The 21,933-nt window shown below is 37.0% G+C and overlaps 2 protein-coding genes across 3 annotated transcripts; one reads left to right on the forward strand and one right to left on the reverse strand.

Annotated features, from left to right (window-relative positions):
- Positions 1-1,991: 1,991 nt before the first annotated feature.
- On the forward strand, positions 1,992-10,520 carry LOC122058395 (4-hydroxy-3-methylbut-2-en-1-yl diphosphate synthase (ferredoxin), chloroplastic-like). 2 transcript variants are annotated; one of them, XM_042621067.1, is made up of 20 exons: positions 1,992-2,348; positions 2,822-3,051; positions 4,219-4,376; positions 4,673-4,779; positions 4,863-4,963; positions 5,058-5,134; positions 5,914-6,033; positions 6,129-6,359; positions 6,738-6,854; positions 7,004-7,078; positions 7,157-7,234; positions 7,785-7,844; positions 7,938-8,000; positions 8,177-8,321; positions 8,424-8,562; positions 8,689-8,766; positions 8,850-9,009; positions 9,112-9,210; positions 9,290-9,394; positions 10,069-10,520. In XM_042621067.1, exons 2-20 carry the CDS (start codon positions 2,844-2,846, stop codon positions 10,168-10,170), a joined length of 2,223 nt encoding a protein of 740 aa, XP_042477001.1. In that variant the 5' UTR covers positions 1,992-2,348; positions 2,822-2,843; the 3' UTR covers positions 10,171-10,520. The 2 variants fall into 2 exon arrangements, with proteins under 2 accessions (XP_042477001.1, XP_042477002.1); XM_042621068.1 differs by lacking the exon at positions 1,992-2,348 and adding an exon at positions 2,519-2,669.
- A 4,427-nt stretch (positions 10,521-14,947) lies between these two features.
- Positions 14,948-16,339, reverse strand: LOC122057375 (classical arabinogalactan protein 6-like). The gene has a single exon (XM_042619448.1). The coding sequence runs from the start codon at positions 15,782-15,784 to the stop codon at positions 15,251-15,253; it is 534 nt and encodes a 177-aa protein (XP_042475382.1). The 5' UTR covers positions 15,785-16,339; the 3' UTR covers positions 14,948-15,250.
- Positions 16,340-21,933: the final 5,594 nt, after the last annotated feature.

Genomic DNA, 21,933 nt, shown 5'->3' on the forward strand with positions numbered 1-21,933 from the left:
TGAATTCACGATCATTAAATCACAATGGAATAACCTTACCACAACGAGTTTCACTCTCTTAAGTTTTATTTTATTATTATTATTATTCGGGAAAATGATAGGCATGCTAGCAGGATACTTAGGTATCAGGTATGCTAGCACGTCTAGACCGTTGGATTAGAGGTGCAAAATCTACACCGTTGGCTACCTAACCTACCCAGCCCCGGTGCTACAACTGATCTATTGCGGAAAAAAAAAAAGTTTGGAAAATGGTCGCCATCTCCTTCACCGTCATCGGTGTTTCCTTCAGTTGCAATTGTTGCTGCCCCCATTGCACTACAATTGCAATTGCCAACAAGACTAGTTCCCCACTGAAATCGAGGGTGTGCCTTCAAAAATCCTGGATCCGATAAACACTGTACATTAGCTTTATTTGTAGCATTTACCTTGCATTTGGAAATGTCTAAGATTTAGTTTCACTCAGAAATGTGTATTGGATTGCAGTGGTCAGACAAGAAGGCATTCTATTGAAGCTTGCAGGTCTTTTCAAGAAAAACTTTGAGGGATTTGTGAATTACAAGATTGGCAAGGAAGCCTGATTTGGGTGAATGGAAGAAAGATGAAGTTGAAATGGGTTTGATAGGGTGGGAAAATAAAAAATAAGTTATGTAATAGAAGTTAGTGATCCATAGCAATAAACCCGCGAGGGCAGAGAAATGGTTGGCATCTTCCACCCTTGTCCGTGGGATTCCGGCTAAGTTTCTCCCAATACCTCGATTTGAGCAGTCACAGGATCCCTAACCCTAACATACTCATATTTTTTTTCTCCATCTCTCTCTTAAACTGTTTTGATAAACTTTTTTTTTTCTTTGCAACAGATCAGTTGTATCGCGGTGCTGGAAGAGGGGAGAGAAAGAGGGGAAGAAGATGAACGCCCCGACCATGAGGCTTTCGATCTCGCCGATGACAGTGACGGAGATGGAGATAAACTTTTTTTTTCTGCAATAGGTCAGTTGCAGCGCTATGCGGGAAGAGGGGAGAGAAAGAGGGGACCATGAGGCCGTCGATCTCTCCGATGACAGTTACGGAGACTGAGATAATTTTTTTTTCTCTGCAATAGATCAGTTGCAGTGCCGTGTGGGAAGAGGGGAGAGAAAGAGGGGAAGAAAAGTTAATGCCCCGACCAAGAGGTCGTCGATCTTGCCGTTGATGGTGACGGAGACAATGACGGAGATAGTGATGGAGAAGAAGAGCGACGGTAGAGTGTCAGGGTTGGATAGGTTAGGTAAGATAACAAATACTCAACAGTATAAATTTGACTCTTTTAATCCAACGGTCAAGGTTTGCTAGCATACCTGATACCTTGGTATCCTACTAGAATGCCTATCCCTCTCCCTATTTTTTGGACTTTCATCCTCTGCCACGGATGTGGCCATGAGGCGAGCATTGGACAATCGAGATGACATCGGCACATGCCCTGATGCCATGCCGGCCATCGGATCCTCGCCGCACCCGCGGCAGAGGATTTTTTTCGCTATTTTTTAGAAGTTTTAATTTTGTAACTGGCCATGAGAAACCATGAGCTTGATAGATCTGACAGCTGCCCGAGACAATACTTCTTCCTATCTCGGTCAAGTTACAAAGGGCAAAAACGGTCATTACAGGTTAACGTCATGATTAAAATGCCATAAACGTATTATTTTGCCAAAATTAACCCCCTACCATGTGACTATCATGGCCACGTTTTTCACATATTCGGTAACACAATTATAATTATTTCCATGTGCTGTCACGTTGCCAACGGGTATTTATTTTATTAGAATTTTCTACCAAAAAAAAAAAAATATTTATTATAATTTCTCATAATTTGTTATATTTTTGTTGATAATTATTTCAGGATTATCATCATTAAGATGAGCATATTACCCTCCAAACATTTCAAAATGCCTAATCAGTTGTTTTCCGTTAAACTGATCTGGCGAAGAAGCTTAAGCTCCTATAAAACTTCTTCGTTGACAATCTTAGAAGAAAACAAGAACAGAAGAAGAGATTTGTTTTCGTTTAAACAAGGAGAAAAGAAGAAGAGGGCCCCTTTTGACTTTGTCTTGTTCTTCTAAATCCTACTCGTTATTCTCGTGGAGCTTCAGCATTTCTTGAGTCATCTTCAACGATAAAAGCCAGAAAAATTTCACCCAAATTTTAGGAGAGAATTTGAATCCCCAATTAGTTTTTTTTTTTTTCTGAGGTATTTGATTCTGAAACTCCATCCGCCACAAATTTCTTCTCTAGAGCCTTCAGCTTTCTCTGTTGAGGATTTTAGTCTCTTACTCGCTCTTCAAGCATCCCCAAGTCGAGGTTCATCAACCGAGGTAACTGAAGAGAAGGGATTTGCTTATTTTTACGCTTGTTTATCAGTTGGGCTTCATTTTAAATTCTGTAAGAAGTATTTGTTTGTTTTCTGTAACTGGTTTCATGTTTATTTCAAGTAGTGTTCTCTGAAGCACTAAAGCTTTTGAAGTTGAAGCTTTTTGTTTTTTAGATCTTTTCCGTGGAAGGTTTTGGGGCCCTGTGGAATTCTCTTGATTCGTACTCAATCGTATTCTTTTGGAAGTTTTTTTTTTGGTGGAACGATTTATCTGGTCCAAATGAATTGATTTCTCTCGTTTTCTGACTGTGATTTCTCAAATTCGGTGGGTATAGAAGTTCCTTTCCTCTCTAATTTTCAATTATTTGATATCTAATGGGCTACTAGAGATTTTATATGCATTTTTTTTTTTATTTAATTTCTAAACCTGCAGTTATTTTGGGCTTACTGAGCTTATGGTCTTTTCGACTTGTAAAGGTGAGGATTGGGCTTTAAGAAGATGGCGACTGGAGCAGTTCCTCATACTTTTTCTGGATTAAAAACCAGGGATCATGGTTTGAGCTTTACAAAAAGTGTGAATTTCATGAAGGTTACTGACTTGCGGAGAGTCAAATCTCAGAGGACGAAGGTATTGGTGATCAGAAGCTCAAATTCTGGCCCGGAAATTGCTGAAATGCAACCTGCTTCAGAAGGAAGCCCCCTCTTAGGTATCATCTCTGATTTTTAACTAAATATTCTTGATCGTGATATGAGTAGGTTACAACTGTGTGGTGCTAGCCTGGTCAAAGAGTTAAGAACGGGAGAGAGACTTAACTGATGTATTTTGTACGGTATCCTCCAGATATGGAGTTTCAGCATATGTTCTTTTCTACCATGAGAATATCAGGGAATTCTTTGAAAGGTATATTGAGCATAGCTTGCATACTTGGGACCAAACTCAACTTGGGGCATGGTCAGGATTAGAGTTGACTAGGGAATCATGAATTTAACTTGGGGAGTCATGTAAAGATTTCTTTCAAAGTTTTTAAAAAAAAAATTTTGGTAAACAAAGTTTGTATAAGATAGACAAAAAAAAAGAAAAGTACAAAAATTGTTTCTAATTTAAACAGAAGTAATGAAATAAAAATTAATTAATATGGAGGACAATGGAGAGAGACAGAGGGAGTGAGAGCCTAGTTTTCTCTCAAAAAAGTGGATAGCCTATTCGATTATTGATCTGGGAGTTTAGTGAGCACCTTTATTCTTTTCTCGCCATGTATGTTGAATCTTGAGAATGAGTGGTGAGTATTTTGGGAGTTGTAGCTACCCATAGGCAAATCAACTGTTGCCCATTTTACTTACATATAACTAAACCATACAAGACTTGGATGAGTTGCTGGAATTACCAATTCTATGGATTGATTCAGACAAGTCTTAAGCAGGACTTACCAGGATTACTTGGTTCATGCTTAGGTGTGGAGTCAGCTCGGCCAAATCACCAAGTTTAATGTGAAGCATTTTGATGACTATTCCCCTAGTTAATAATGTAACAACATATGATTTAGTGAGTTACATGGCATTTCAGCACATTAACTATGTTCTATATTTGTTTTCTCTAGAAATCATGTTCACATGTTATGGTTCTGTCTTTGAATTGGTATTCAGGAAAGGATTTGTAAGGGATCAAAAAGCAGTTTGTTTTTGCTTCGTTTTTAAAGTATGTAAGGGTGACTATATTGTAGCTAGTTTTTATCTTTTTCCCCCTTCTTATAATACTGTTTAGAGACAAATTGTGAGTTCTTTTTCTAGAAGAGAAAATGTGGTTGGCAGGGTGGGGTGTCTACCTTCTGCACCATAGTATTTGATCTGATTTTCCTTTGTTTGGTTGAATGTAGTTCCCAGGCAAAAGTATTGTGAATCTGTGCACAAGACTGTCAGGAGGAAAACTCGCACAGTTATGGTTGGAAATGTTGCTCTTGGCAGTGAACACCCTATAAGAATTCAGACAATGACAACAACTGACACAAAGGATGTTGCTGCAACAGTTGAACAGGTTAATCCGCTCTCTTGTCTTCCTTCTCTGCCATTTCTATCTTACTCTGTTCTTTGTGCACCACCAAACAAGTGACAAGGCCCCTATTTTGTGAGGGCACATTTGGGATCACATTTCAGTCCAATTATGGACAAGAAGCAGAGGCCCAGATGGGGGGTTTGGGCTTTTCATCTATTGGCACTAAGGATTCCAAGCATGAAGCTTTATTGGACCTACTTTTTAGAGCAGAATTGAAATTTATTTATTTATTATTTTTTTTTTTTTAAATCCTGATGAGTGAAAGGCTAAATTGTTAGGTGATGAGAATAGCTGACAAGGGAGCAGATCTTGTTCGGATAACAGTTCAAGGGAGGAAAGAAGCGGATGCTTGTTTCGAAATAAAGAATACTCTTGTTCAAAAGAAGTGAGTAATGCGTCTTTAATTGTGATTTGGGACTTAGAATCCATATTATATGATTTACAGCACTAACGGATTTTTTTATCCAGCTACAATATTCCTCTGGTAGCAGATATTCATTTTGCACCTGCTGTTGCATTGAGAGTTGCTGAATGTTTTGACAAGATCCGTGTCAACCCAGGGAATTTTGGTAAGTAGTTCACCTTCCTTGCATCATATTAGATTTCTGGGTATAAATTTTTATGTGATTGGCTGTCTTCGAATGCTGAGACAATTTCTTGCAGCTGATAGGCGAGCCCAGTTTGAGAAGCTAGAGTACACTGAAGATGACTACCAAAAGGAGCTTGAGCATATTGAGAAGGTCATCTTACCCACTGCAGTTTTAATTTCACTAAAAATATGTCATTTCGCAAGTTTCAATGCCAAAAAATTTGTATATACACTGAAAGATATCAGATGTGATATCTCCCACAGAAACTGGCTTCGGGTGGCAATGTGGCATTCATATGTTATGGTGATAATCCATATTATCAATCAACAGGATAGATACCCAAACTTCCAATTGAGGATTTTGTTAGATTATCATGATACCTTTTTGCTGTTTGGTAGCATGGGGATTTTTTTTTTTTTGGCCAAGATATGAATAGGAACACTATAATTTTTCCTGTTTCTTGTTGGAAGCTTGTAAAATACACTTCCAGTACTTTCTTGGAGCATGAATTCTCTTCACTACGACGGACCTTGTTTTCATTCCATCCTAGTCTTAAATATTTGCTGATGTCCTCACAATTCTTTAAAAAAAAAAGAGCAACCCTGTGCACAAGGGTCCGGCTACTGCGGGGTCTGGGAGGGGCAAGTTGTACGCAGCCTTACCCCTTGCTTTGTAGAAAAGGCTGTTTCCAGGTTTTGAACCTGTGACCAACATGTTACAATAGTGCAACTTAACTGTTGTGCCACAAGCTGTTTTCAGGTTTTGAACCTTAAATATTTGCTGATGTCCTCACAATACTTTGCAACTCATAAAATGAGATGGTAGCTTAAACACAAGGACGGATATAAAGAGTGTTATATTTTTTCCTCAATTGCATGTAAGCATCTTAAGGCCACATGGTTGAATCTCTTTCAGTGGTATTATGCCAGGTCTTCACTCCATTAGTTGAGAAGTGTAAGAAATATGGAAGGGCAATGCGAATTGGAACAAATCATGGAAGCCTTTCTGATCGTATCATGAGCTACTATGGTGATTCTCCCAGGGGAATGGTAAATGCCTATGTTCCATCACTCTTTAAATCTTGAGCTTTTTTCGCTCCACCTTTTCAAATTTGTTTCTGATCGCTGGCCATGACTTGAAACAGGTTGAATCTGCATTTGAATTTGCAAGGATTTGCCGGAAGTTAGACTATCATAATTTTGTATTCTCTATGAAAGCAAGTAACCCGGTGATCATGGTCCAAGCATACCGCCTACTTGTAGCGGAAATGTATATCCAAGGGTGGGATTATCCTCTTCACTTGGGAGTTACAGAAGCTGGTGAAGGTGAAGATGGAAGGATGAAATCTGCAATTGGCATCGGAACACTTCTTCAGGTACATACTTTATTGTTTCTTTATTGCTTTCTTTCTTTTTTTCCCCTTTCTTTTTTCACTTCAAACAATGAAAAACCTTTTGGAATTTTCATGGTAGGCCGGAATGCTTCCTACTACCATCAAGATAATATTGTGGTGTTGTTGGTTGGTAATTCTGCAGTGATTCATATAAATGAACTGTCTTTGAAGGTTGAGCATAAACTGTTATTTTATTTTATGTCATCTTGAAGGCAGGGATTGTTGCATGTACCATACAAGTTTATGTAAATGTCCTTGAAGTCCCTGCTTCATACTTGATATAAAGAAACTAAAAAATTATATAATATGAAGAGCTACAATGAAAGATAGCAGGCTGAGGTATCCTTTTTTGTTATACAGGATGGTTTGGGTGATACAATTAGGGTTTCCCTCACAGAACCACCAGAGGAAGAGATAGATCCTTGCAGAAGATTGGCAAACCTTGGTATGAAAGCGTCAGATCTTCAGCTAGGGGTGGTAAGGTTCTGTACTTTTTGTGCCAGAAAGAAATGGGTTACGTAGTCTACAAACTCTATACTTTGTCTTGGAAATTCTCAGATGCCTAAGGAATTCCTACTTTTGTTAAAAAACTTTGTTTCCTGTGTCTAAATTTCTTTTTTCATCAGGTACCATTTGAAGAGAATCACAGACACTATTTTGATTTCCAGCGTCGAACTGGTCAACTACCTGTTCAGAAGGAGGTCGGTTCTTTTTACCTGTCAAGTACAATTACCCTTTGTATGTTTGGAACCCATATATAATATTTTATCTGAATATAGGGTGAAGAGGTGGATTACAGAGGGGTGCTTCATCGTGATGGATCTGTTCTCATGTCGGTATCCCTGGATCAGTTGAAGGTGATCTTTGGCACTATTTTTCACATTCTATTATCTTCTCCTTCACTGATTCTTCTTGCATATGCAATTGGTATCTGTTTTTCTTTTCTTTTCTTTTCTTCTTCCTTTTTTTTTTTTTTTTTACCATTGTTTTAATTCATCTGAAAACTCAATATGTTAACAGTATGTTCGGCCATCAATAACACAAAAACATGATTATGAGAGACAAAATCATGAGTATGAGTATGTTGTGCAACATTTTATGTTTGGCCACTAGCTCACTCCATAGGGCTTTCTACACAATTGTCGATACTGGTTTACTAAAAGATAGTGTTATGTCGCAAGGCAAAGTCAGAATCCAGATGACACATTTACATGATACATTAGTTTTTTTCTAATTTCATAACTCTGCCTGCTGGTTTAGATGATACTGTTCTTTTGTTTACTTCATAAATTGATGTCAGGGACCAAAGTTTATTTTTAACCTGGGATCTCATATCTGAAGACTTTCTCCACCCCCTCCCCACTTTTTATTGTAATCCTTGGCTGACATGGTTCTCTCTCTTGTCAGTCACCTGAAATCTTATACAAATCACTTGCAACAAAACTCGTGGTTGGCATGCCATTCAAGGTATTCCCCTACTCATTTTTGTCAAGTTTAGTTAATTTAAGTAAATGGGTATTTTCGTTATGGTTTATCAACAAACTCCAATACGGATGGCAGGATCTTGCAACAGTGGACTCAATTCTATTGAGAGAGCTTCCTTCAGTGGAAGATAGCAAAGCTGTAAGGGCCTTACTATTTTCTACTTCTGTTTTATGTTTAAAGTAGATTTTTCTCCATTGAATTGTCTCTGTTCTACTTTGTTATTGTGTATATTCTATTGTTAAACCCTGCAATAATGTGTGAGGAGTTAATGAAATTTTTGGAATGACTTGAGTGTCATTTTGTTCAATGTCCAGCGCCTAGCTCTCAAGAGGTTGATCGATATAAGTATGGGGGTTTTGACTCCTCTTTCAGAGCAGCTAACGAAGCCATTGCCAAATGCTGTGGCCCTTGTAAATCTTAAGGAACTGGCAACCGGTGCTTACAAGCTTTTGCCAGAAGGTACCCTCCTTGGATGTTTTCAGGCATAGGGTAGTGGATTCTGTTTGTTGGATATATTTCATTACCATGTTTGCTCATAACTGTTTATCTCTTATTTCTCAGGCACACGCATAGCTGTATCTGTTCATGGGGATGAACCCTATGGTGAATTAGATATCCTGAAAGACATTGATGCTACAATGCTCTTACATAATGTATCATATGAGGAAGATAAAATCAGCAGGGTACATGCTGCTAGGAGGTAATGATTATCGTAACTCTGCTTTTGTGTATATGTAAATACGTGGAAGCTCATATATCATACTTCCATAGGTTTCTTTACTGCCTACTTTTTTCTGTTTCTGAAAATAAAACAATATGTTTACAGGTTATTTGAGTATTTAGAGGACAACACTCTGAACTTCCCCGTGATTCACCACTTAGAGTTTCCCCAAGGAATTCACAGGTAATTTCATGGTCCAATACTACTGACTAAACGCGAGCAATGAGATAAATCTCTTGTGCTTATATGAATCCTGAAATTTGCAGGGATGACCTAGTCATTGGTGCTGGCAGCGCTGCAGGAGCTCTTCTAGTCGATGGACTTGGGGATGGTGTTTTATTAGAAGCCCCAGACCAGGATGTAGATTTTCTAAGGAACACATCCTTCAATTTATTGCAAGGTTGTAGGATGCGAAATACCAAAACGGTAAGCAGTTTAGATAGGGCACCACAAAAGTTGAGATAACCTCTGACTAAGGGTTATGCCTTTTACTTATGTGTTACTCTGGTGGTGCATGAATTCTTGCAGGAGTATGTTTCATGCCCATCCTGTGGGAGGACATTGTTTGACCTTCAAGAGATAAGCGCTGAAATAAGAGAAAAGACATTACACTTGCCTGGTGTTTCGGTAATCCTTGGATGACAGAAATGAGTAAACTTAATAATCATATTCTTGTATTACTTGACATTCTTTCTTTATCCGGCAGATTGCAATCATGGGATGCATTGTCAACGGGCCTGGAGAGATGGCTGATGCAGATTTTGGGTATGTAGGTGGTGCTCCTGGAAAGATTGACCTTTATGTTGGGAAGGTAAATTCCTCCTTCAGCTTTAACATAATTGATGGTTTTGAAAAACTTCCTTATGTTACTGTGTTCTGTGCTCTGACCACAATAAGTCAACACAAGCGTATTATTTCTTGCTTTAACAAGATCACATCACTACCACTAAACCACAAGTCTGTTTTGAAGTTTTCAACTCCTATGACAAAAAATATAAGCATGTAAAGTTTGCTATAAATATTTGATATTTCCATTTACCATGGCAGTGAGAGATCCAATCATTTGATGCAAACGTATATGAAATTCTGAATTCTCATTGTTCTATCACACCTCGTTCTTGAATTTCATATTTAGGATCTTTAAACTTGGAATTTGTGAGGCTGCTTGTCCACCAAATTTCTGGTTGTTGGTTCTAGTAATCTACAAGTTTTGTAATCTTGGAACCGTCAGCAGCTATTCAGCTGTCTTACAATATATTAATTTTAGTCTATTGACTGTCCCTCAATACAAGGAGTAAATGTTTGAAGTACTGTCCTTAATGGGTTCTTAATGGGTCCCTGCATATCATATCAGTGTCATTTTAGTCATTCAGGCTTCAGTAACTTTGGGAGGCATGGACATGCCTAGGCGGTAGACTTGTTAGTCCCTTTCCCTTGCCATCTAATGGTGTACTGACCGGAGGGGGGTGTTTGCCTGTGTTTCAGACGGTGGTGAAGCGAGGAATTGATATGGATCGTGCAACTGATGCCTTGATCCAGCTGATAAAAGATCATGGCCGTTGGGTGGACCCACCAACAGAAGAGTAAGGTCTTGCAGTGGCAGTTGATAAGGTGAAGGAGTTTTGAGGAAGCTCTCCTCTTGCTGTAACAAAGTATACGGGGCGCCACAGCTCAAGCTAATATATCAAACATAGAAGATTTCAGAGGGGGAGGTATCCTACATGTTTTAACATTGTAGGCTCTCCCATTAATAAAATAAAGGTATTATAATTTTCTTTTCCTTAAAATGATTTGTGTTAACATTCTGTTTATCCTGATGATAAAAGGAGAAAAAACAAATGCAACATTTAGTATGAAAAGGTTCAGAATCAATCTCAGCTGCAATCAACACTGTAATAGATTTAAAAAGGAAAAGTGCTGGGTATGCCACTTGTATACCTAGATCTGTGTCTCTCTCCTCTTTCCCATGGAAAAGTCCCCTATGCCCTTTTCATTCAAGCCCTCCCATTGGTTGAACTGTTAGTTGCAAGAAAGCCGCCGACATACCTATCCTATGCCCAAAATAAAGTCAGCTAACGTTAGTAAATGGTAATTTTTAGCCTTAAAAATGAATATGTTTATAAGGATTGAGTTTTCCTTAAGCAATGGTGAGGAATTCCTTCACCTATGGTCATCATTGCACTTGGATAGGCATAGGCCATATGGGAATAGTGAAGGGCATTTTTGAGCTCCAAAATATATGGGAGATTAAAAATGACTAGATCTGTGGGTGAATATTTTACAGTAGAAACTGAGTTCATGCTATATAGGATCACATTTTTCATTGGTTTTTTTTTTTTTTTTTTCATGGGGGCCTGAAATTTGACTAATGAAATATATGGAACTCCTTAATAATATGGATTTTACTATTCTTATAAACTTACGAAGTTCACTTAAACTCTGAATGTTTTTAAAAGTTGGTTTTTTTGGGTTTGAAATTTGACTAATGAAATATATGGAACTCCATAATAATATGGATTTCACTAATCTTATAAAACTTTCAAAAAAAAAATCTTATAAAACTTACGAAGTTAACTATACTCTGAATGTTTTCAAACACCCTTGGTTGCATGAGTTGATTTTTACATTGGATGCTTCTATTTTATTTTATTTTAGAAAAATTTAGATCCACCTCTCCCGGACGTTTACTTATATTACATCTTCTTCCCTCAAATTTCATTTACTACATTTAAATTAAAAAATCTAACACCGTGAGACTGGTTTGAGATCCGTTAACTTGAGCTATATTTTATTTAATCCTCACAATACCCTTCCCAGTTTCTTCAACCTACCAACGAACAAGAGAACTCCTGCCATGCAAACAAATGGTGGCTACTGCGACCTATCGTTTCATCCATTGGATTTACTACTGAGTTTCTCCTTGCTGAAATGTGGCCATGCCGAGAAGATGGAGTTGAAATCGTTGAAAGGAAGATGGAACACTTGGATTTCTGTATTCCTATTGGTTACCATGAACTTATGACTTGCTCTACTGATGGCAGTGATTTCTCCGATCACCGTTAATGTACTCTGGCCCGACGAGCAGCCGAGATCTGCTTACGCTAATTTTTTTTTGTAGTTGTTGCCAGATAAAGATCCACAATGGAGTCTGTTGAACCTACTGCCCCCCTCTTCAAGGAACCCAACTCATCAGCTCTTTTTAGGGTAAAATCATGATTTTAAAACACTTAAAACGACTTTACTCTTTCAATTCATTCATCAAATTGGAAATACGAATCGTGATTCATGATTATCTGCAAGAGATTCAAAGCACTGATCTGTGAAAATATTTTCCCTAGAACAAGCACAGAGAGAGAGAGAGAGAGAGAGAGAGAAAAATTATGTGTCTGCTGCTCCAATTTGTTATGAAAAAAACAAAAAGAGAGTTTGCCATCCCAAAAACCTCATATGGATCTTATTTTCCTTTCCAATGAACCCAACTCATCAGCAAAACCCCCCAATTTCCAAACCCCGCCGGCACGATCAGAAATTTATTCAAAACCTGCAACTCAAAAACCCCTGTACAAATCTTCTTTGCTGAGATCCTTCTTTGTCGTCGCCCTTGAAAGGGAATCTTAACCCGAGCCTTCTCATCCTCATGACAATGTTCGTCTTTTCTTCTTCATCTTACTCCACCTCGTCTGGCGATCGCAAAGTTGCCTCTCTCAAATCACACATATCACCTTCACAGTGAAACCCGAAACGTTTAAGAAACTGAAGTAAAATTGACAATGTGACATAGAACACCATTTCACTTCCAGCCATGTGTTCTTGTAAGAGAAACATTTAGTTGAAGTTCATTGGAATGTTAATTACTCCGCCTAATTAACAATGCTGCTTCTCTAAAATGGGTCTTTGGATTTATCGAGTTGGAACCAAAACCCTTGTACATTGTTGCCGATTATGCATGGCGTATTTCATTTGTAAGCAGAGAGAGAGAGAGAGAGAGAGAGAGAGAGAGAGAGAGCCTATTAAAATTGGAAATTTGAGTTCAAAATTCAAACAGATGTTCTTCGTGGGAGAGTTTTCTTCACTTCGCCCGAAACTAAGGGCCCGTTTGATAACGTTTCTGTCGTTTCTGTTTCAAGAAATGGCAGAAACATAAATTTTCATTTCTAGAAACAGAAACGGAATTGAAGGTGTTTGATAAGTCATGTTTTTAGAAGTCGATAGTAACCAGTGAAAGAATGACCACAAGTCGTTTCCAGAAACGGCCTGGGTCGTTTCTTGAACCATAAATAAGTAAAAATTTCTATTTCTATTTCTATTTCTGAAAATAAGTGAAATGAAACAATTTTATCAAACGCTTTTTACTCCGTTTCTGGAAACGTTATCAAACGGGTCCTAAAGTTCCTCTGCCCTCGACCGACAAGGTTATTGTTTCGTTAAGTGGGATTTGGAGATTTTATTTTATCAAATGTGTCAAAGGGTATAATAGATTGTGTATATGATATCAGTGAAGGGACAATTAGATCTTTTCGATCTCAAAAATAACACCAGTCTCATGATATTAGATTTTTGAGTTTAAATGTAATAAACGAAATTTGAAGGATGAACATAATATAGGCAAATGTGAGGCCAGAGATGGATGTAAATTTTTCTTTATTTTATTTTATCTTTTTTTAAAGAAAGGATAGAGTTTATATCTTAAAAACATCTAGGGTTTTGTTAATTTTATTATTCATGGTTTTAAAAGCCACACATTTAAGAGAAACGACCAAGCCAAAAGTTAGTACTGGGGGGATGATATCCCAAACTTCTAAAAACAGGGCACTGCACTCAAAGTTCCACCATGTGATACACTTGTCATTGAATGGTTCTATTTGATAAATTTTTTTTGGTTGAATTTTTATTTGATAATGAGAAGTCACTTTCCCCAACTATTGGATATGATTCCTTTTCATAGAACTAATAGACCATAGAGTGATCTCATAGCTAAGGTGATTTCGAGACGTGGGATCATAGAATCCCCTGATCCCTCTCTACGGTCCATGGATTCTATGGATAAGATCCGGATCCCCAACTATTAGTAGATGTTGCTTCCTTTAATCCCTTTCTTTAAAAAAAAATTAAATAAATAATAATAATAATAATAATAATAATATAAGGGTAGATAAAGGATCATGGGACCCACTTGTACAAACTTGGATGAAATTGAACCATGGATATAGGGATCGATATCAACGAGTACAGTTTTGGAACAGTACAGAAGGCAAGGAGTTTATATATTGCTAAAATCATATCTTTAAGTGTTAGGTCTGATGTAATCCTCCATGATAATGTAAAATCAACTGCATTATATTAAGGAAGTTTTTCCTTGGTCATCAAAAAGAAATATTGAACTGATTTGGTATGATTTCTAATCCATATAAATACGATTTTGATTCAGTAAAAGGCATATATCATAATTTCATATATGTAATCTGTAATTCAATATTCAGTTTTTGGTTAAAAACGAGAAATCCATACTATTCCATAACTAAGAAAGATGGATAAGATTCCTCTCTATAGAGCTTAGGGATGCAAGAGTGATCCTAGGGCTGAGGTTAACTAGGGATGCATGCCCAAGTGATATCACAGCTGGGGGTGTCTTCGAGATGTGTGCCCGAATCCCCCCAGCCGTGGGATTACAATCTGATCCTGGACTCTATGGAGACGAATCCTATCCGATTCCAGAATCTCCTCCACCATTCTCTCCTACCCGAGTTTACTTTCAGATTTTGTTGCTTGCAAAGTATGCAAGTCAACTCCACTGAATGAAAAGACTTCTAAGAGATGGAACAGACTAACTACAGGCAGCCTTGGATGGAACATATTAAACCTCCGGAGGGGAAAGGAAGGCGAAGGAAAAGGAAAATCAAATACAGATAGAGACGGTGGAACCTTTTCACATTCTAATGCCAGACTGGGTCTGGTTGTCCAAGGGAGGAAGAAAACAAAAAATGTCCACATCTCATATTCAAGAACCCTTCACAGGCCCTGTCAGTGGCTCTGTGCTCTGCAATGCCATGCCAAAGAACAATTAACATTCTTGTTCTTACTTACCACACCAGATGCACCAATTTCCCACCAACCCTTTCTCTCTCTGATCATCATCTTCTTTACAGAATCTCATAAACCTGCATGACGATGAAATCTAACAACCAGTTGAAGACCCCAATGTGATCTGTCAGATAAGAATTACCTTTCATATCGATAGAGCTCTTTACAATCAATTTTGGTATTGTAGTTGGGGAAAAACAGGATCGAAATTTTAATGTGTTCTTCAATATTTGGGATACAGAGTAGATGAGATTAGAGGAAATCCGCAGGGAAGCAGCATTGTATATGAAATAATTGAATCCAATAAAAATATCTACAATAACCAACTTGAAGTGCCACAAAATTACATTAAAAATTGATTTTACGACTACCAGTTATCAAATCATCCATATAAATCACTGAATGTTTCTTCCTGAATCTCAAAGAATATAACGAATCAATCTCAACAACATTCAAGAAAATTAAAACGAGAAAAAAAAAAAAACTAAAGAATCATATAAAGAGGGAACTGGAACTACTAACTAGTATGAGGTAATATATGCTCTCGTTTTTAACGCTTTAAGAAACCGAGTAAGACACTGGGACCTCAGAGAAGCTCTCTCCTAACGGCGTAGCCGTACTGGGTCCTTCGGATGTTATCTTGACGCTTCTTGTAAACGATACCAGCCAGTCCAACGATGCAAGCAGCGGCGATGATTCCAACGGCAACTCCTGCCTTCTGTCCACCTGTTAGTCCGCCGCCCGAAGTAGCGGGGTCGGAATTTACCGTCTCATCCTGGGCGGCACCTTTGGCGTTGTGATTAATGTCGCTGGCATCGGGTGTTGGGGCCGGCGACGATATTTCAGGGGACGGTGTTGGAGATGGGGTAGACCCTAGATCTGACGGAGTAGGTGCAGGAGGAGAGTTATACTCCGACGACGGTCCAGGCGATGGAGCACCGGTTTCAGGAGAAGGGGGTAACCCAATGGGAGAGGAAGAATGGGTTCCTGCAATTTCGGGAGCCGGTGCCGGTGCCGGTGCCAACTGCGGCGGATCTGCAGCGACGGCGAAATGTAGATCTGCTAAGAACAGCATTTGCAACACGAGAAGAAACGAGACAAGTCTGAGCATTCTCCCCATGACCCAACAACAACAACAATGCCACAGGAAACTGATTTCTTCTTCGTTTTCCAAGATCAACCAAAGATTGGAAGGTTTTAAGGTTGCAATTGGATTCGAGAAGAAGGGTTAACAGTAGAAAAGTGAGAAGAAGGTGGGAAACGATGTCGACTTGTGAAGAAACTAGACAAATATAAAAAATAAAAAATAAATGTGAAGAAACTAGACGGTAGTGAGAGTAACGCTACCAACCAGATCTACGGAAGCAAATCAATCCTGAGCAACTAATAATCCGTTAAAAAAGGAAAGCGAAGTAAATGTGGATACGAATCCCGAAGCCCTAGACCTAGATAACGACGAAAAAAGAGAAAAAAAAAAAAAAGGGTTTAAGAACTTCAGAAGCAATGCGGTGGGATTAGAAAACGAAGAAATGCAGGAATCGAATACCCAGATCTTGTTCTTATATGTATATAATAATGGAATTGATTGAGGTTGAGGAAGAACGAAATCGAGGAAGGAATTCTGAATAAGAAATTAAGAACTTCTGGTGGAGGAGTAGAATCGATTCAAGAAGAATGAGAGAGCTATGTTTTCCTTATATATATATATATATATAATTTTTTTTTTCTTTTCCTTTCTTTTCCTTTCTTTTCCATTTCCATGGTTTTCCGTGGATTTGAGAGGGTTACGACTTACAACTGTACAACACGTTTAGCTTACCTTCACCTTGGCATATACGGTTCAGAGTTGAGAGTCCACACTCCACAGTATGGTCCACACACTACAGTGCAGAGTCCACTAGTACTCTACGCGGTATTGGCATGCATCTTGCACTATGACGGTGTTAAAAGACATGGAAGCTGTGAGAACTAAGAAACTCCCTTCTTCTCTACCTGTTAGAAATTTACACGTGGGAAAGGGGGGCATACCAAAGTGTGAAAAATGTTTAGCTAGGGCCCACTGTGACAATCAAGGAGATAGGGATGCCAACCGTTTATTGAATTCAGATCCAACCTTTTTTAATTTGAATTCTTAGTTCTACCAAAATGAATAAAGAAAAAAAAAAAAATCCCAAGGGGTTAGCGCAATTGACTTGGACGGGACATGAGACCTCAGAAAACGAGGTCTTGTGATCAAAATTTTGCCACCCCATAATTCCTTGGGTCATTCACTAAAAAAATGAAGAAAAAAATAAAAAGGTTTCATTTTGTTATTAAAGGTAAACTTAATTATACATAAAGCATGTCTTATGCTGCAGTCTTACTTTTTTTTTTTTAATTATTTTAATATTTTAATCATTAAATATAGTATGCCTGGCCGAATTAGTATATTTTGTGTTTTACTCCCATACCTTCCCAGTATGGCTGGGGCAGAATAGCAGAGCCAGTACAAGTATTAGTAGCATAGCAAAAATGCGTTCCTCGTCATTAATATGTTTGTTTGCGGTAATTGTGGCCTCTGGAGAGAATCAATAATTGCTTCTTTAAATCACTGTTAGTATTAGTATATTGGAAATTTCTTAATTGGCTAATTATAAACAACCGATGTTATGGAACAAAGGTTGGTAGCCTAGTGGAAAAAAAGTCTTTGTCTTATCACTATTCAGATTGACTGATTGTGGGTATGAGTCAGCATTTCCTCCCACTATTGTTCGGTAGTCTTGTACTCTTGTGTAAGTGATATTTGCCATATGTGGCTTGGGGCTATGATCATTTTTATGGGGGCACTCTATTTTTTTCTCACCCAAAAAAAAAAAAAAAAAAACATTTTTAAGCATATCATAATTTAATATAAGAAAAAAATTTTCCCCCCTTTGAATATGCTCGTGTGAGTAGACGTAGGAAGCCCTTTATGTTCAGATAAATCTTTCCGTTGTTTTCTTATAGGTAAAATTGTTTATTTTGTTTGATTTCGTTTTTAAGAGATAAAACTGTTTATTGAGCAATTTAATTCGGTTTTGAATCAATAAATCGTGGATTTTGAACCGATTAGAACCAGTATACTATTTAATCAATTATACATAATAAATTGAATAAGAAGTTGATTATCTTGGCATTGTACATTAATTAGTTTTCTAGTGTCTTGTAGTGAATTTATACTATGTAAATTAATTTAATTTGTTTTCATTTCTTAAGTCATGTTTGAGTTTATATGTCATAGTTACTTCAGCCCAACAAAAATAGTTGATTCCCAATTGGGTCTAAAATTGTTTATTCGAAATGATAAAACCAAAATTGAAATCGAATCGTTTATTAATTAGTTTTATTTGAGATATTGGAACCATATGGTAAGCAATTCGGTTTTGATTTCTATTTTTTATACTTTGACTTGATTTGTATTAACCAAAACCAAACCAATGAACAACCTTACCTTATAGACTATGTATAGTATTTTGAAAGTTACCTTTTTCTTCATCCTTTTTTATATTTTTTTTTAATTAAATCCAATGACCAAAAAAATCCCACCCCAAAAAAAGAAAAAAAAAATATTTTAGTTGTGTTTTACTATTTCTAAGTGAAAAAATGGGTAAAGTAACACTACCTCCTAGGGTAGAATGGTAGATACAAGCCAACGGGTGTGGTCAATGAGAGAGGCGTTTGGAAGCATCTTCAGTATGGGTAGTACGGTATTTTTACATCCACTGTGTCTTGTTCTTTCTTCCTTAAAAGTAAACAAATAATATCTAAATTTTTTTAGGTAAATTCAAAAATCAATTGATATTAAGGGAAGAGGATAGGCATGTTATTTGGGTTCCCAACCTGTGTCACTCTCTCTTCCTCCCTTTTGAAAATGAACATAATGCTTCTTTCATCTTAACCCACCAATTGGTTGAGCCACAAATTCCAAGAAAGCTAGTGGCATTTCCAACCCTCTTCCAATTATATGATTATGGCTCACATATTAAATACTAAAACGACATGTTTGGTCCATAATTTATTTGTGTATATTGTTTTTTTTTTTATTCTAAATAATATCTAACTAGTATAGCATGAATTGGTCTAAAATTTATTTGTGTATAGTATTATTTTTTATCTTGTATTTTTTTTTAAATCTTAATGTTTAAAACTCATATCATTTTTTTTTTTTTTCCCTCAAAATGTGTCATTGTATGTAATCATTCTATTCAAATTCTAAGTTGTTTAAATATGGTTCTTTCATCATTTTCATTTTAATTAAAACCGTACAAGTTGAAAAAAAAAAAGGTAAATCAAATACCTATAAAAAAAATAATAAAAAAAAAACCCCATATTTGTAGATTAAACTTCATTGAGTCTAGCAACAAAAAAACAAAATTTTTTTAAAACACAATAAAAGACAATTGCTTGCTCATTTGGTAATTGGTTGAGGCCGAGGATCCAGATTGGTCAATTTTACCTCTCTTTTTTTCATATTTTTTTTATTATTTATAATTTTACCCTTATTTCAAAATTAATACCTAATCCGCATCAATTATGTATAAATATCAATGTCGGTTGATACCAATACAATATCACCAATTCAATATCAATACCTTAAACGTGTAGACTAACAAATAGCCTGTGTTTGGGTGGCGGCCTAGAATAAGCCACTCTTTCACTTCCGTATTCTCTAATTATGATTAACAAGCAAGCCCATGTGCACTATTAGAGCATAGTTCATGGAACTTCTCTTTCACATTCTCTTTCATTTCCTCAGTCGATCTTTCTTTTTTCTTTTTTTTTTTTTTTTGATAAAGACGGGTCTAAGTATTTATGTGTGACTAGTGCAAGGAGTCTGATTTACATGATCAGAAGTCCAAGGAGTGAAAAAGGGCCAATCCATCCTGCAAGCTAAGGAGGTGGCTTTTTGGGCTAAGGAGTCAACGACGCTGTTAGTCTCTCTAGGAACATAATTGAATGAACAAGAAAGAAAAAAGATAGCCAGATATTTAATGTCCGTTCAAATACCAAAAACTTCAAGTTTGGGATCCGCATGGTTGCTCCTTAGGATAATGGCAAGCTCAATATTATCTATTTCTACTTCAATGTTGCCAATTGCTTCAGCAATAGTATGTAAGAACCCACACTGAATTGCAATTGCTGCTATTTGAAGAATAGATGAGAAAGAAATTGGCTCAGAAATAGCAAACTTGGGGTCAAACTGTAGGATATTGACAATATCAATACATATTGGCCGATATGCCAATACGATACCTATAAGATGGACGTGTGTGATGGTCATATAAATGATCATCATACTCCTCTTAAGGATGCATGCCTTTGTGTCTAGGTATAAGGATGATTCTCGAATAGAAAACATTTACCCAAAAAAGTATATAATAAAAATTATAAGATAATCAAACAATGTAGAGTGTGGATCAAATACATCAAAGGGTCCCACCATTCAGTAGGTGGGTTTCCACATGGAGGAAAGGTTAGTTGCATATCAATTCCTTCTCCACCCTCCCACTCTGTCAGTGACAGCGACAGCAAATTCAATTAAGTTGCGTTACAAGATGTCAAGAACTATATACTTCTTTCACGAAAATATTTATTTATTCTTCTCTTACCATCCTATATTCCTATCTTTTCTCCTAAATAATATGAAGGAATACAGACTTCCACATGTTTAGCTTGATGTTGGTGTAGGTATTTATTATTATTATTATTATTATTATTATTATTATTATTATTATTATTATTATCATCATCATCATCATTATTATTATTATTATTATTATTATTATTATTATTATTATTATTATTATCATCATCATCATCATCATTATTATTATTATTATTATTATTATTATTATTATTATTATTATTATTATTTTGTCAAAAAGACAGAATTGTCAAAAAGACAGAAATCATTAATCAAAAGCGTCCAAGGAGAATCTCTTGTTCACAACAAAACTAGCATTTACAATAAATGTTGACGGATTAATCCACTAAGTACGGATTATTATTAATTAATTTTTTTTTTAATGATGAATACCCACTCACCATTTCAACTGGCATGCTAGTGTGCTGCCTGCTGCCACACCTGTCATTGTATCTCTCTCCTATCTCATCTGTAATGGTCATATCTATCATGGGAAAAGATAGGAACACAAAAGGCATTAATATATACCCTATGAAATGATCCTATCTACCTCTATTATGGGAAGAGAGAGAGACACAAAAGGCACTAATATATACTACGATAAAGAATTTAATTCTCTAACAAAATTAGGGAAAGTGTTTCTTATAGGGGAGTCCGATTCTCTCTAAGGAAATAGGGAAAGTGTTTCCTATAGGGGAGTCTGATTCCTACGTGTGTGTGTGTGTGTGTGTGTGTGTGTGTGTGTGTGTGTGTGTGTGTGAGAAAATCAATGAGAAAGAATCAATAAATGTGTCATTTTATGGGAGTTCGGATGTACCTTGGTGTCTAGGTGAGAAAGCATTAGGGTTGATCATTTCACCCTCCCTAAGACTGGCATAGGAGCCACACAAATTAGCAATGACTGCATAAAAAAATAAAAAATAAAAAATAAAAATTGTGCAAGACCTATACTCAGGCCAAGTAGGGACCACCACACTAACTGCTAAACTACTACTATTTTCAAGAAATGAGTAGTAGGAATGAACCAACCAACCTTCCTTGGACTTGCACAAAGAGCGCAACTACATAGCTGCCTCCCACAGATCTAGAAGCTCATTCCCGATTTACAAATTATTTGACACTTAAGGATGGAAACCCTAATAAATAAACTTACCAGAACGCCATAATGAGACCTGGATTTTATACTAGGCACCAAGGATGGAAAAGAAAATCCGGATCAGTCCTGGTCAATTCAGATCTGAATCGGACTGCAATCGGTTAGGACCAATCGTTCAAAATTCAGTCCCAATCTGTCCTCACCATAGTTTCTGTATGGGACCGACCGATTCAGATTGGTCGAAATCGGGATCAATCTCACCCATCTCGATCCAAATCGACCTGTCGGAACCCGAATTTTAAAGCACTGCTATGCACAAACATAACTGCTCATGTTTTTAAGCTACAATGAACAAAAGCAAACTCAACTTCCGCTCAAGGTTCAATGGATTTTCTTCTTCCGACCTTAGAGTATGTATTAAAAATAGGAGAAAGTTTTCCCACCAGTAGATCTAGGGTCATAAATCCTCCCCCACCCAATGGTAAGAAGCCACATAGACCTATCAGACTGC

Source organism: Macadamia integrifolia, chromosome 12, assembly GCF_013358625.1.
Source record: "Macadamia integrifolia cultivar HAES 741 chromosome 12, SCU_Mint_v3, whole genome shotgun sequence".
NCBI classification, from domain to species: Eukaryota; Viridiplantae; Streptophyta; class Magnoliopsida; order Proteales; family Proteaceae; genus Macadamia; species Macadamia integrifolia.